General features: G+C 39.3%; 1 protein-coding gene across 5 annotated transcripts in view; it reads right to left on the bottom strand.

The window, feature by feature from the left end:
- The window catches only part of LOC115437503 (disks large homolog 1-like), a 131,761-nt gene that overhangs the window by 89,342 nt on the left and 29,179 nt on the right, over positions 1-13,240 (bottom strand). For 3 of the 5 annotated variants that reach the window (XM_030160702.1, XM_030160703.1, XM_030160705.1), the window contains exon 4: positions 7,832-7,903. The exons of the other annotated variants lie outside the window; for them this stretch is intronic. In XM_030160702.1, coding sequence (XP_030016562.1) covers positions 7,832-7,903 — 72 coding nt within the window. The remainder of the gene's footprint in view (positions 1-7,831; positions 7,904-13,240) is intronic. 5 annotated transcript variants of the gene reach the window in all.

Raw genomic sequence — 13,240 nt, 5'->3', positions numbered from 1 at the left:
CTGGACCTCTTTAGTGCATGTGGGTCACTTCAGGGTCACATTCAGTTCAGACTCAAAACTTATTGAAGTCGCATTTAATGTGGAATATGAGCACACACACACACAAAAATCAGGTTTCACCCAAAAAAGTCGGACTTGCACTTTAAGAGCTGCTGTGAACAGCTTCAGAAAGACCGGATGGAACCTCTGCAATAAGAACATTTATTAATGAAACCAAACCTCTCATTTATCTGAACACTGACATCCTGCCTCTGACAAGGACTTATTAAATAAATAAATAAACCTCTAACCTTCTGTTCTGGAGTGGACATGATCTATCTATTAGCTGTGACTGTTATTATTTTCTTTCATTCCCATCCTTTATCTAAACCAGGGGTGTCAAACATGCGGCCCAGGGGCCAAATGCGTTCTGCCAAAGGTTCCAATCCGGCCCTTGAGATGAATTTACAGAGTGCAAAAATTCCACAGTCAAGGCTGTGGAACTCATTTTAGTTCCAGTTCCACATACAGACCAATATGATCTACAGTCAAATAATAACAGCAGAATAACCGACAAAAAAGAATGACTGCAGATTTTCTTCTGGGTTTGATATGAAAAAAATAATAGTACATTATGTCTAGAAATAACAACAACTTCAAATATTTGTCTTTGTTTTAATGCAAAAAATAACATTAAATTATGAAAATATTTACATTTACAAACTATCCTGTAACAATAAAATGTGAATAACCTGAACAAATATGAACAACCTGAAATATCTAAAGAAAATTCAGCCCAAATTGAACTCTTTTCTGCCTGTTCCTCAGTGTTTAGTGTCTTTGTAGATCTGATCCATAATGCACATGGACAAATGAGAAGTGGAGGCAGAATACTGTTAAAATTGCACTGATTTTTCTTAAGAAATTTCAGTTTTTTCAGGTTATTCACATTTTTTTTGTTGGGATAGTTTATAAAAGTAAGTATTTTCATAATTTAATGGGGTTTTTGCACAAAAACAAAGACAAAAATTTGGAGTTGTCATAATTTATAGCTTCTTCTGTTATTATTTTACTTGTCCGGCCCACTGGAGATTAAATTGGGTTGAATGTGGAACCTGAAATAAATGAGTTTGAGAGCCCTGATCTACTCCTAAGAAGCTTTGTAAAAATACACAAACAGCTGAGAAAAAGGAAAAGAAACTTCTCAAACTGGATTTAATGGATACAATGGATTAAACTGATAAAAAAAAGAACATCTAATTTAAAAACGTCACACATATAGAGTTAAAATCAGCTAAAACCCACCAGCTTTATTCAGAAACACGATCAAATAAAACCCACCGACAAGAGGAAACCGATCCAACTTAAACGGACCGGGTTTGCTCCGTTCGGTTGGATTTAACCGAGTATTTACGAACAATCGGAACTGACTGACACCGGCTTCCGTTCCAATCCGTTTAACGGCTGAACCGCTTCTAAAAGTACTTTAATAAAACGGAGAAAACCCGTTCGTTCCGTTAAACACCGGCTCCGAAACCCCCGGTGGGTCTCCGGTTCCGGCCCGGCTCCGGTGCTTTACCTTGGTCGTGACTATGCAGATGCAGTCCATGGTCGGATCCGGATCCGGGTCTCAGCGCCTCATCCCGGGCTCTGTGTCCGCGGACACCGGCGCGGAACCCACCGACAGACGGCCGCCGACTACCGGAGACACCGGGGAGCCGCCTCCAGCCTCATCCCGGACCCGGAGCTCAGCGGACGGACACGGACCGCCGCACAGGGAGATCCGCAACGCGTTCACGGTCCGTGGGAAATCTGCGCGTGTCGCCCACAGTGGAGGCGGATTCACGTCCACGCATTCAGCCGTGACACCAGAGCACGGGAGGAAAAGGCTTCGATGACTCAGAAAACCGTTTTTATATTATTTCTCCTTCATTTACCAGGTTTCTGAGAGCACGTGAAGGCAGCATTAACGCAAGTGTAGGGGGTTTGATTTCAAGACGAAATTAAAACTATAAAATAAAGGGGTTTTTAGATCGAATAAATGTTTAAAACTGTGTAAAATCAGATAAAATAAATTAAAAACCACGACCAAGAACAGACCAGAGTCTCATAGAGCAGATTTACAGAATAAAAGTTCAACAAAAATACACATTTAATGTACTTTTTAAAAATTATTCCTCCATATTTATTACTGCAGAGGTGTAATACTAAAGTTTTACAGAGAAATCTGTTTGATAAAGTGGGTGAAAGAGAATAAACCAGTGGATTAATTATTCATATGTGAACTCAAAAACAGAATCTAATGTGAAAATGTACACAAGGAATTATGATTATTATCAATATGATCAAATGGTTTACGTTCAGAAATCAGAATCACTGTTAATTCACATGTATTTGAAATATTTAAGGTGTTTGAGTTTGACCACAGATTAACCCACTGAACCCGTAAACGTTAACATGTGACCTGTAAAACAAAAAAACATACAAAAAACGGTAATATTCCGGCAGCAGGGGTGCCGAAAAAATACTGTTAAATAACGGAAAATAACCATCTCATAAAAATACGATACTTTTCTATAATTAAAATACAGTTTTTTGCCCTAACTTTACATGAAATTTTGTATATTTTATTTTTTACTTTTTAATGTTTAATAAAGAATATTTTCATGCACTAAAACAATCAAGTTACCTATAAATATATATAAAAATAATTTTCAGTGAGACTCAGTTGTACAATCCACTGATAAAAACTGTATTTGGACAGTTTATCAGTGTTTATACATGTTATACATTCACAAAAACACATTTATTCAACTTTTTTTTGTGAAACCTTCCCGTAATTACACAAGATATTTGTCATTTAACAAACAAGTCTTGTTAAACTTACAGAACAAATACTTCTTTTATGGTTAATTGTCAATAATTTTATCTCATTTTATTCTTTTTTTACAGTATTAAACTTTAAATTAATAGTGTAATCTCATAAATAGAAAAGAAATATTTGTGAAATTACAATTATTTTAACTGTATTTTTCTATGAAAAAAGAAAAAAAAAAGTCCTTTAAAAAATGGAAATTTTATGGTCATTCACGGTTACAGGTTTTTCGTGTTATTTTACATTTGACATGTAAAATCACAGTCTATTTTTGTCATTTCACTGATATTTTCCTGTATCTTAAAAATACAGAAAAAAATCTGTAAAATAAACAGCGAAAATTGTGTTAAATTACAGATTTTTTTTTTTTAGTGTGACCTGATGAACGCTGGGACAGTTGGTTTTTCAGATCCCACAGAAGGAGTGAAAACCGACAGCAGACCATCATCATCATCATCATTATCATCATCATCACATGATCAGAGGAGGGGTTTGTGTTCATCTTTTGTATTTATGTGGGTATTATTTGAAAGGAGCAGGTCACACCACATTTAGTCAACCATCTACTTCCTTTTAGGTCGTTTGATAAGTATTTCAACTAAGTCTCCGTACAGTTTATGAAAATTATTAATTTCAATGTAAACGGTTTCATACATGACTGTGAAACTCAACGTTTTCTTCTACTCATTTAATTTTAAACACAATAACACAAACCACAAATTTAACTCACATTTTAACCTCAAGTGGAAAGAAAAGCAGCAAATTCCAACTGTTTTCTCCTTTTCAAATGATCTGTTTCACGTTTAATAATAATAATGTGGTTTTAGTAGGCACTCAGGTGTCCTACATTAATGTGAGACCCTAAACTCATCATTAATGAGGATGACCAACATGTTAAGGTGACATCATTCTTCATTCTGGAGCCGTTCGCCTCGAAAACACGCAAATAAACTGAGAGTGAGTCCATGTATGAGTCAACAGCAACTGTCCACAGGAGGAAGAGGAGGAGGAAGAGGAGGAGGAAGAAGAGGAGGAGGAGGAAGAGGAAGAGGAGGAAGAGGAGCAGGAGGAGGAGGAGGAGGAAGAGGAGGAGCAGAAGGAGGAAAAGGAAGACGAGGAGGAGCAGGAGGAGGAGGAGGAGCAGGAGGAAGAGGACGAAGAGGAAGAAGAGGAGGAAGAGGAGCAGGAGGAGGGGGAAGATGAGGAAGAAGAGGAGGAGAAAGAAGAGGAGGAAGGAGGAGCAGGAGGAGGAGGAAGAAGAGGAGGAAGAGGTGGAAGAAGAAGAGGAACAGGAGGAGGAGAAGGAGGAAGAAGAGGAGGAGGAAGAGGAGCAGGAGGAGGAGGAAGAGGAGAAAGAAGAGGAGGAGGAGGGGGAGGGGGAGAAAGAAGAGGAGCAGTAGGAGGAAGAAGAGGAGGATGTGGGTCAGAGACCTGGACCATCTGGACCCACAGACTCATGGGATACGACAAGAAAACACACAAACAGGAGATGGAACAGAAGACACGGAACCCACAGGGACTGGCACCGGGAAGATCCACAACACCAGAACAGGACCAGAACCCACAACACCAGTACAGAACCAGTACAAACCCTCAACACCAGTACAGAACCAGTACAAACCCTCAACACCAGTACAGAACCAGTACAAACCCATAACACCAGAACAGAACCAGTACAGGTCCACAACACCAGAACAGAACCAGTACAAACCCATAACACCAGAACAGAACCAGTACAAACCCACAACACCCGAACAGAACCAGTACAGGTCCACAACACCAGAACAGAACCAGTACAAACCCACAACACCCGAACAGAACCAGTACAAACCCACAACACCAGAACAGAACCAGTACAGGTCCACAACACCAGAACAGAACCAGTATAAACCCACAACACCAGAACAGAACCAGTACCATCCCTCAACACCAGAACAGAACCAGTACAGGTCCACAACACCAGAACAGAACCAGTACAAACCCACAACACCAGAACAGAACCAGTACAAATCCTCAACACCAGTACAGAACCAGTACAAACCCATAACTCCAGAACAGAACCAGTACAAATCCTCAACACCAGTACAGAACCAGTACAAACCCATAACTCCAGAACAGAACCAGTACAAACCCGCAACACCAGTACAGAACCAGTACAAACCCATAACACCAGAACAGAACCAGTACAAACCCATAACTCCAGAACAGAACCAGTACAAACCCGCAACACCAGTACAGAACCAGTACAAACCCATAACACCAGAACAGAACCAGTACAAACCCACAACACCCGAACAGAACAAGTACAAACCCACAACACCAGAACAGAACCAGTACCATCCCTCAACACCAGAACAGAACCAGTACAGGTCCACAACACCAGAACAGAACCAGTACAAACCTTCAACACCAGAACAGAACCACAACACCAGAACAGAACCAGTACAAATCCACAACACCAGTACAGAACCAGTACAAACCCACAACACCAGAACAGGACCAGCACAGGTCCACAACACCAGAACAGAACCAGTACAAACCCTCAACACCAGAACAGAACCAGTTCAAACCCACAACACCAGAACAGAACCAGCACATGTCCACAACACCAGAACAGGACCAGCAGAGGTCCACAACACCAGAACAGGACCAGCACCGGTTTAAAAGACTGGTACCGGTCCGGTACTGGTCTAGTCTCAGAGAATGATTCTTTGGTTCAGTTTTAATCTTTTATTTCTAACAACCTCCAGTCTCCACAGCAGTTAGCTTAGCTTAGCATAAAGACTGGAAACAAAGGGAAACTGTTAGCCTCCCATTAAAGTCCCTGATTCACTGGTTTTCTTTGGTTCTTTGTGCATTTTTTTTTTTTTTTGCTTCCTTTTGTCTTTTGTGTTAATTAAGGATGTAAAACATGTAAATAAATGACATAAATGTTCAGTAATCTACATTGTCCATGTAAGTCATAACACAAATGTACAAATTCAGAACCATTTAGAACCACATTTTCCAACAGAACCAGCTTGTGTTCTGATGTCTGGAACACAAATACATCCACACATCAGCAAACATTCAGTTCAAAACAAGGATCCACGAGATTCAACTCAATAAAACATTTGGTTGTTGAATGTGTCAGAACCGTCAGAACCATCGGCCTGTTTGGGTGTTTCATTGATAAACAACAGGACATTGAACTCATCACGGTTCTATCAGCTGAAAACAGAACCCACATCATAAACCGTGGACAGATGGAAGTGAGATGCGTTCATGGGATTTCCCTCAAACAGTGGAGAGTTCGGTTCCAAAATGACCCAGTCCGACAGAACCTTCGGAACCGGCTCTGACCGGGGTTTGGTCACATTGTGGAACCGAACTCTTCAGCCCGTTCCTGACCCGTTCAGACCCAACAACATGAACCAACACGAATGAAGCAAATGAACCATGAACCCTGAACGCAGCACGGACCGGACCACCTCGATGTGTCGCTGTGTTAGTGTTGAGGAACTGGAGAACTCTGAAGTCGGACTGAATAAACAACACTGAATCTCAACATCTTAACCACTAAACTCATCAGGATGTCAAACATACAGCCCGTGGGCCAAAACCAGCCCCCAAAGGGTCCGATCCGGCCCCTAGGAGGAATGTTTGAAAAATTACACCAAAGATATTAACAATCATGTTAGTTCAGGTTCTACAGTCAGACCAATATGATCTAAAGTGGATCAGAACCAGTAGAAAAACAACAGAATAACCTGTGAATAATGACAAATACAAACTTTTCTCTTTACAATTACATGAAAATACTTAAATTTACAAAACTATCCTTTCACAAAAAATACGAATAACCTGAAAAATATGAACAACCTTAAATATCATGAGAAAAAGTTCACAGTGGATCTAAAAAAATACACAAAAGATTCCACTGACTTGTATGAAGACGTTTCAGGTTGTTCTGGCTCAGTTTTTTTGTAGTTGTCAAATTTAAAGGTTATGATATTATTTTACTGGTTCGATCCATTTGAAATCATATTAGTCCAGTGCTTTTCAACCTTGGGGGTCACCTGATATTTATAGTAATTGATAAATAATAATAATAATAATAATAATAATAATAATAATAAAAACTATTTTTAATGACTGAATATATATTTCATTATAATTAAAACACTTTTCTTAATAAAAATGAAGTTCAAATAAAATGCAGGATATAATATCTGAACACATCTCTTGTTTGAGCTGATCATGTGACTTTCAAATGTTCACTGTGGTCGGTTTCAGATGCTGCAGCTCTTTCATAATTCATAGTTTCAGTTCTTGTTTGTTCAGTGTTAATTGTCAGCCTTGTAAATCACAGCTGGACTGACTGTACATATCCTGACCAAGGAAAATAAAATTCTCACTTCGTGCAGTAATCTACACCTGGATTTACTGCCTCCGTTCACAATAATATACATTATATAGACTAAATGTCCTCTAACATTAACCTGGATTTGAAACAGAGGATAGAAAACTATTACAGGATCAAAAACAAATTAATTTTAGCAAAAAAAAAGAAAAAGTCTCTGTTTTGAATGTCTGTGGTCAACAGAAAAGTGTGATGTTAAAATGGAGTCAGGAGTAAAAACAGGTTGGAACCAGTGGGTTAGTCTGAATGTGGAACCTGAACTAACAGGACTTGACTAATTATCGTTTGTGTATTTCACAGATCCATCCCATGGACCGGGCCGGACCATTTGGTGGGCTGGTTCTGGCCCGTGGGCCGCATGTTTGCCTCCCCTGGTCTACTTCTGTCTCTAAGTATAAAAGTGGTTTTTGGTGAACAGGTCAAACTCCGGATCAACAACACAGTGACACATGGAGGACCCATCTGAGCGACCCCCGACCCACAAGCCCCGCCCCTCTGATGGTCCAAAGCACATGAGGACTGGATGGGACATGCGGCCAAGCCCCTCCCACCAACACAAGGCGTCCGGTACTTACGTGCTTGTGGCGGCCGTACGGGTGTTTGGCCTGCGCCAACGTGTGCAGGATTTCATTTAGGAGGGGGGAGTCCTACGGCGAGGACGGGAGGGGAGAGAGAGAGACAGCGTTCAATGCACAGGCCGGTTTAGACCGGGTCAGAACCGCACAGGCCAGTTTAGACCGGGTCAGAACCGCACAGCCTGGTTTCGACCGGGTCAGAACCGCCTCAGTGGAGGTTTAACACAGGAAACACAGGTTAAACAGGTCAACAATTACAGGTTAGACACAACGGACACACTGCACAGCGACACGTAACCTGGAAACAAGAAGTGGATTATTCCCCCTTTAACGACTCCCACTAGGACAGACCCACATTTACTTTTGTTGTTTCTGCAACTAAAGTTTGAGAAAATGTATTTTTCTCCAACTCTTCACCACCGTTTTCAGGAAGAACTTACCTTCTAATATCTGTCCATTAATTATCATTATTATATGTAATAAATGCATAAAACAGTGTGTTAGATCAGGGGTGTCAAACTCATTTTAGTTCAGTTCCACATTCAGCCTAATATGATCTAAAGTGGGCCAGACCAGTAAAATAATATAAATAATAGGATAAGAACTTATAAAATAATGTCAACTCCAAAGTTTTCTCTATGTTTTTGAGTGAAAAAAGTAAAATTCCATTATGAAAATGTTTACACCTACGAACCGCACTTTAACATAACATGAACAAATATGAACAACCTGAAAATTCTTCAGAAAAAAAGTGCAATGTTAACATTACATCTAAGTTGGTCATTTATACATGTGAATCACAACTTAAAGATTTAGTAACAGGCAGAATATTGTAAAATTCCACATACTTCTCTTAAGACATTTCAGATTGTTCACATTTGTTCAGGATATTCATATTTTTTGTAAAAGGAGTGTCTGTAAATGTAACTTTTTTTTTCTAATTTTACTTTTTTTACACTAAAACAAAGAGGAAAATTTGCAGTTTTCATTATTTATAGGTTATTATGATAATATTTCACCAGTCTGGTCCACTTTAGATTGAATTGACCTAAAATGGTTTCAGCATCCTTGATTATTAATATCTTCAGTGTAATTTTGGTATTTCACAAATTGATCCCAGGGGCCAGATTGGACCCTTTGGCGGGCCACTTTTGGCCCCCAGGCTGCATGTTTGACATCTGTGTGTTAGAGCAAAAAAAAAGAAAAAATAAACTTCCATATTTTTAATCATATTTCTGATGAAAACCAACAGTAAATGTTCATAACTAAACTTTCTGAGTTTCTATAAATATCTTTTCCTGTATTTTCCATGTGTTGATCCATTGTAGTTGTGCTAGATCACTGTGTGCCCATGTTCTTCTTGTTCTTTTTGGTTCTTTGGTGTCATTTGGATCCTGTTGATAGTCTGTGTTCACTTTGTGTCTAGTTGTAGACAGAGCCCCTCATTTCACTGACAAAACCATCCATCAGCTGATTCAAATACACAAACTGGATCTGTCTATGCCCTGGAGAGATCTGCATAGACATTTACACATATATACAAATACACAGAATATATACAGATACAATAAAACTATAAACCAACTATAGAAACCACAAAAACACAAGAGAAAAACAGTGAAGAAAAATGGGGGAAAAAACAGCAAAATTTGCCAAAAAGACGGTAAAACAAAAATGACTGTTTAATATTTCATCCAGGTCTTGGTCTTGTTTGATGATTTTCCTTACAGGCTAAATTCAGGAGTGAAAAAGCCCACAGGTGCCCACTGTGAGAATATTCTAGAGGGGATCAGCTTTAAATGTGGATTTCTAGTAGATTTCAGGCTAAAAAGGCCTCTGACCTGTTCTGATCTGAAAACAGCTGAAGAGGGAGGAGTCCATGCCTCCTGGGGGGGGGGGGGGTCAAACGGGTTTCATGAGTAAAACCACCGGACGTCCACCAGACTCAATCAGTCTTCATGGGGTTTTTCAAACCAGAGCCTGAGTTGTTTTATATTTAATGACTCTTTCACCGTCTGGTTCAAACCCAGGTTATTATCATTAACGAAAACTAACGAAATGATGAAAACTAGAATTGAAAAAACATTTTCGTTAACTGAAATAAATAAAAACAATAATTAAAAGAAAAAACAATAAGACTGAAACTGTATTGTGTTCTTACAAAACTAACAAATGGATGCAAATTATGGATAAAATTCCCTTTGTTTTCGTCTTTGTCAATGTCGCACTGATATGAAAGTGATTTATTTCGCTCTACCAGTTTTATCTAGCGGCACCATACGACACTTGACAGTCCGTCACTTGTGTTCACTTGTGGTTTCCAGTTGTCTTCTGGTCCCCACTCTACCTGGAAACATGAAGACTAAAGTTGGGAGAAAGCAGCAGAGTCCTGTCTGGGATTTATTTGAATACGACGGAGAAGAAGAGAAAAGATACGACAAAAGTAAAATTAATACTAAAACTAAGCATTTAGAAAAAAATGAAAACTATTAAAAACTAACAAACCTGCTCTAAAAACAAATTAAAACTAACCAAATTAAAGAAAAAAAAATCAAAACTAAATAAAACTAAACTATAATGAAAAATCCAAAACTATTAGAACCTTGGTTCAAACACACATCTGTGGTCAAATAATGTCATTCAGTTGAATAAATACAGTCCATTAGGTTTTATCGACTGTTCTGTATGGGTCATGGATGAAGTGCCAGTATTTTCCTTCAGTCCCAGAGTGGACGAGGCTGTAGTAGCGTCAAAAGGCCAGCAGGGGGTAAAGCTTCCACACAAACCCACTCAGACTGTGGTGGATCCACATCAATATGACCTGTGTGCAGACGGCGTCCATGCACAGACAGACGTCATTTACAACACAAGTGTTCAGAGAACGCAAACCTCCACCAAGCACCCCGAACAGTGTACATGTGTGGATCGACTATTTCTTTTTAAACTATGGATGTGCAAAACAAATTTCATAATGATAGTCCATAAATTGCATTTTTTTATGATTTTTTGAAAATGGTGCATAAAAAATAACAAAAAACAACAGAGCGTAACGGAAGAGAAATGGAGCGGAATGATATTTCGTACAAAGTTGAAGCTTGGTCCCAGTCATGTGTATGTCAAATTATATTAAATTCCAATCAATATTTGTTGAGTTATAATGAAAAATGTGTGGTAAATGGGATTTTCAATGTTAAATGTAAATGTCCACAGAGTCCACATTCCACAGTGGATGTGGACAATTTTGTGCCAGATACAAGATATTGTTCTAAGCTACAGGTGGATCCAATTGGAGGCTAATTGGAGTCGTTTTGAATTTTTTATGAATTTTCAAAAATTGCTCAATGATGAGTGATAAGAAAATGTGAGATTTTGTGACCTTACTGTGACCTTGAACTTTGGCCTACTTGGCCCAAAATTCAATGGGTTGGTCCCAGGGCCTAGGCCTATCTGTGGGGAAGATTTGGTGAAGATGGTTGGAACAGTTTTCCTGTGAAGTTGCTAACAAACAAACAAACATGCAAACAAACAAACACACAAAGCAAAGTGATCACAATACCTCCTGGCGGAGGTAATAAGGAGCAAAAGAAATAACCCATTTAAACAGAACACTGCAACATATAAAAATAAATCAACCCCCCCAAAAAAACAAAACAAACAAATGTCCCACAACGTTCACTGTGGCTCTTCAACAAACGTCTGAAGGAGCAGAATGCTTCTGTGGTCCAAGGCCCGTTTAAAAACAGAACAGGACACACATTAACTCATAGAAACCATTACATCCCATAACAAGAAAAGCAGTCGGAGAGCGCAGACCTCTGCCAAGACAGATCTGCACCCCCTGCGTGTTGCTTTGTTTGTTAGCAGGATAACTCAAAAAGTTATGGACGGATTGTCATGAAATTTTCAGGAAATGTTGATACTGGCACAAGGAAGAAATGATTACATTTTGGTGGTGATCGGGGGGGGGGGGGGGCTACTGAGCAGCCTTGGCGGAGATCTGCGCTGTCTTTTCTAGAAAAGCACTCGGAGAGCGCAGACCTCCGTCAAGGCCAAACAGTGGGGCCCCCCACCCCTGATCACCACCAAATTTGAATCATTTCTTCCTTGTGCCAGGATCAACATTTCCTGAAAATTTTATGAAAATCCATCCATAACTTTTTGAGTTATCTTGCCAACAAACAAACAAACATGTACGCACACAAAGCAAAGCGATCACAATACCTCCTAGCGGAGGTAATAATTGGTACTGTGTGACTCCTGTTCATTGGTATGATGGCGCATTAGCACCACATCAGGGAAAAAAAAACACCTGTCACTACGAGAATAAGGTTGTAATATTTCGAGAATAAAGTCCTATCTTAAAAAACAAAATCATAATCCAATGAAAATAATGTACTTTTATGAGATTAAAGTTGCAAAGTTTTGAAAATAAATTTGCAACAGCACGATAAAAAAATCCTAATTTATAAATCCTAAGCATTCAGCCTCAATGATGACAGTTTTCGGTTACAACACTAGCCCTGCAGCCGACCACTTCCACTGAAGACGGAATTTACTCCAAATCCATTCAGTTCTTACGACGAAAAAAACCCAAACATGTGTGAACTGTCTTCAAAGTCCTCGGACTAATGCCAATGTGTTGATGGTGGGCGGGGCTAACAGGCTAACTATTCGGTAGGTGGGGCTAATAGGCTCAGTATTTGGTGGGCGGGGCCAATAGGCTCAGTATTTTGCGGCTGGGGTTAATAGGTTCAGTATAGAAGGTATGCACGTGATGTCACCGCTAGCGGAAGTTACCGCGGTTCCGCCCACTGAGTGGCAGAAAGAGGGAGATGAGTGACAGCGTTGGCTTCAATACTGTCTAAACTGAAGAACAATATTTAATCAAAAACAGGGAGGAGTTGTTGTGTGATTGATTATATGAACAGATTTGAAAAGCAGTAGGAGTTATCGTTATACAGACACCGAAAGACAAAGAAAACAGATGTAGATGGATCCACAAATCCAAGAAACCAAACCTAGATCTGTGGATCCTGTTTGGTGTCAACTAACATTAATTCATGCTGTATTTTTGGGTCCAATCAGACCTGAAATGACGTATTCTTCTGGCTAACGGTACTTCTTAGCGCAGCTCTTGGTTTCATGATCAGATCTTTCATGGTTTTTGTCTTCATTTTGTGATTGTGAACCTTGTGCTCCTACATGATGAGTAAACTAACTGAAACTGAGGCTAACCCAGTTTTCAAATACGGGGGAACTGGAGAATAAAGCTACGACGGAGTATTAGGGCCACATGAGAAAATAAAAACACTGGTCACTACGAGTATAAAGTCATAAAATATTGATATAAAACCTGTAATTTTATGAAAATAAAGTCGAATACAAAAAGAATCACAATATTATGAGAAT

Source organism: Sphaeramia orbicularis, chromosome 17 (genome assembly GCF_902148855.1).
Source record: "Sphaeramia orbicularis chromosome 17, fSphaOr1.1, whole genome shotgun sequence".
Taxonomy (NCBI): domain Eukaryota; kingdom Metazoa; phylum Chordata; class Actinopteri; order Kurtiformes; family Apogonidae; genus Sphaeramia; species Sphaeramia orbicularis.
Note: the sequence above shows the minus strand (reverse complement) of the source record. Positions and strands in the feature narration are given on the sequence as shown.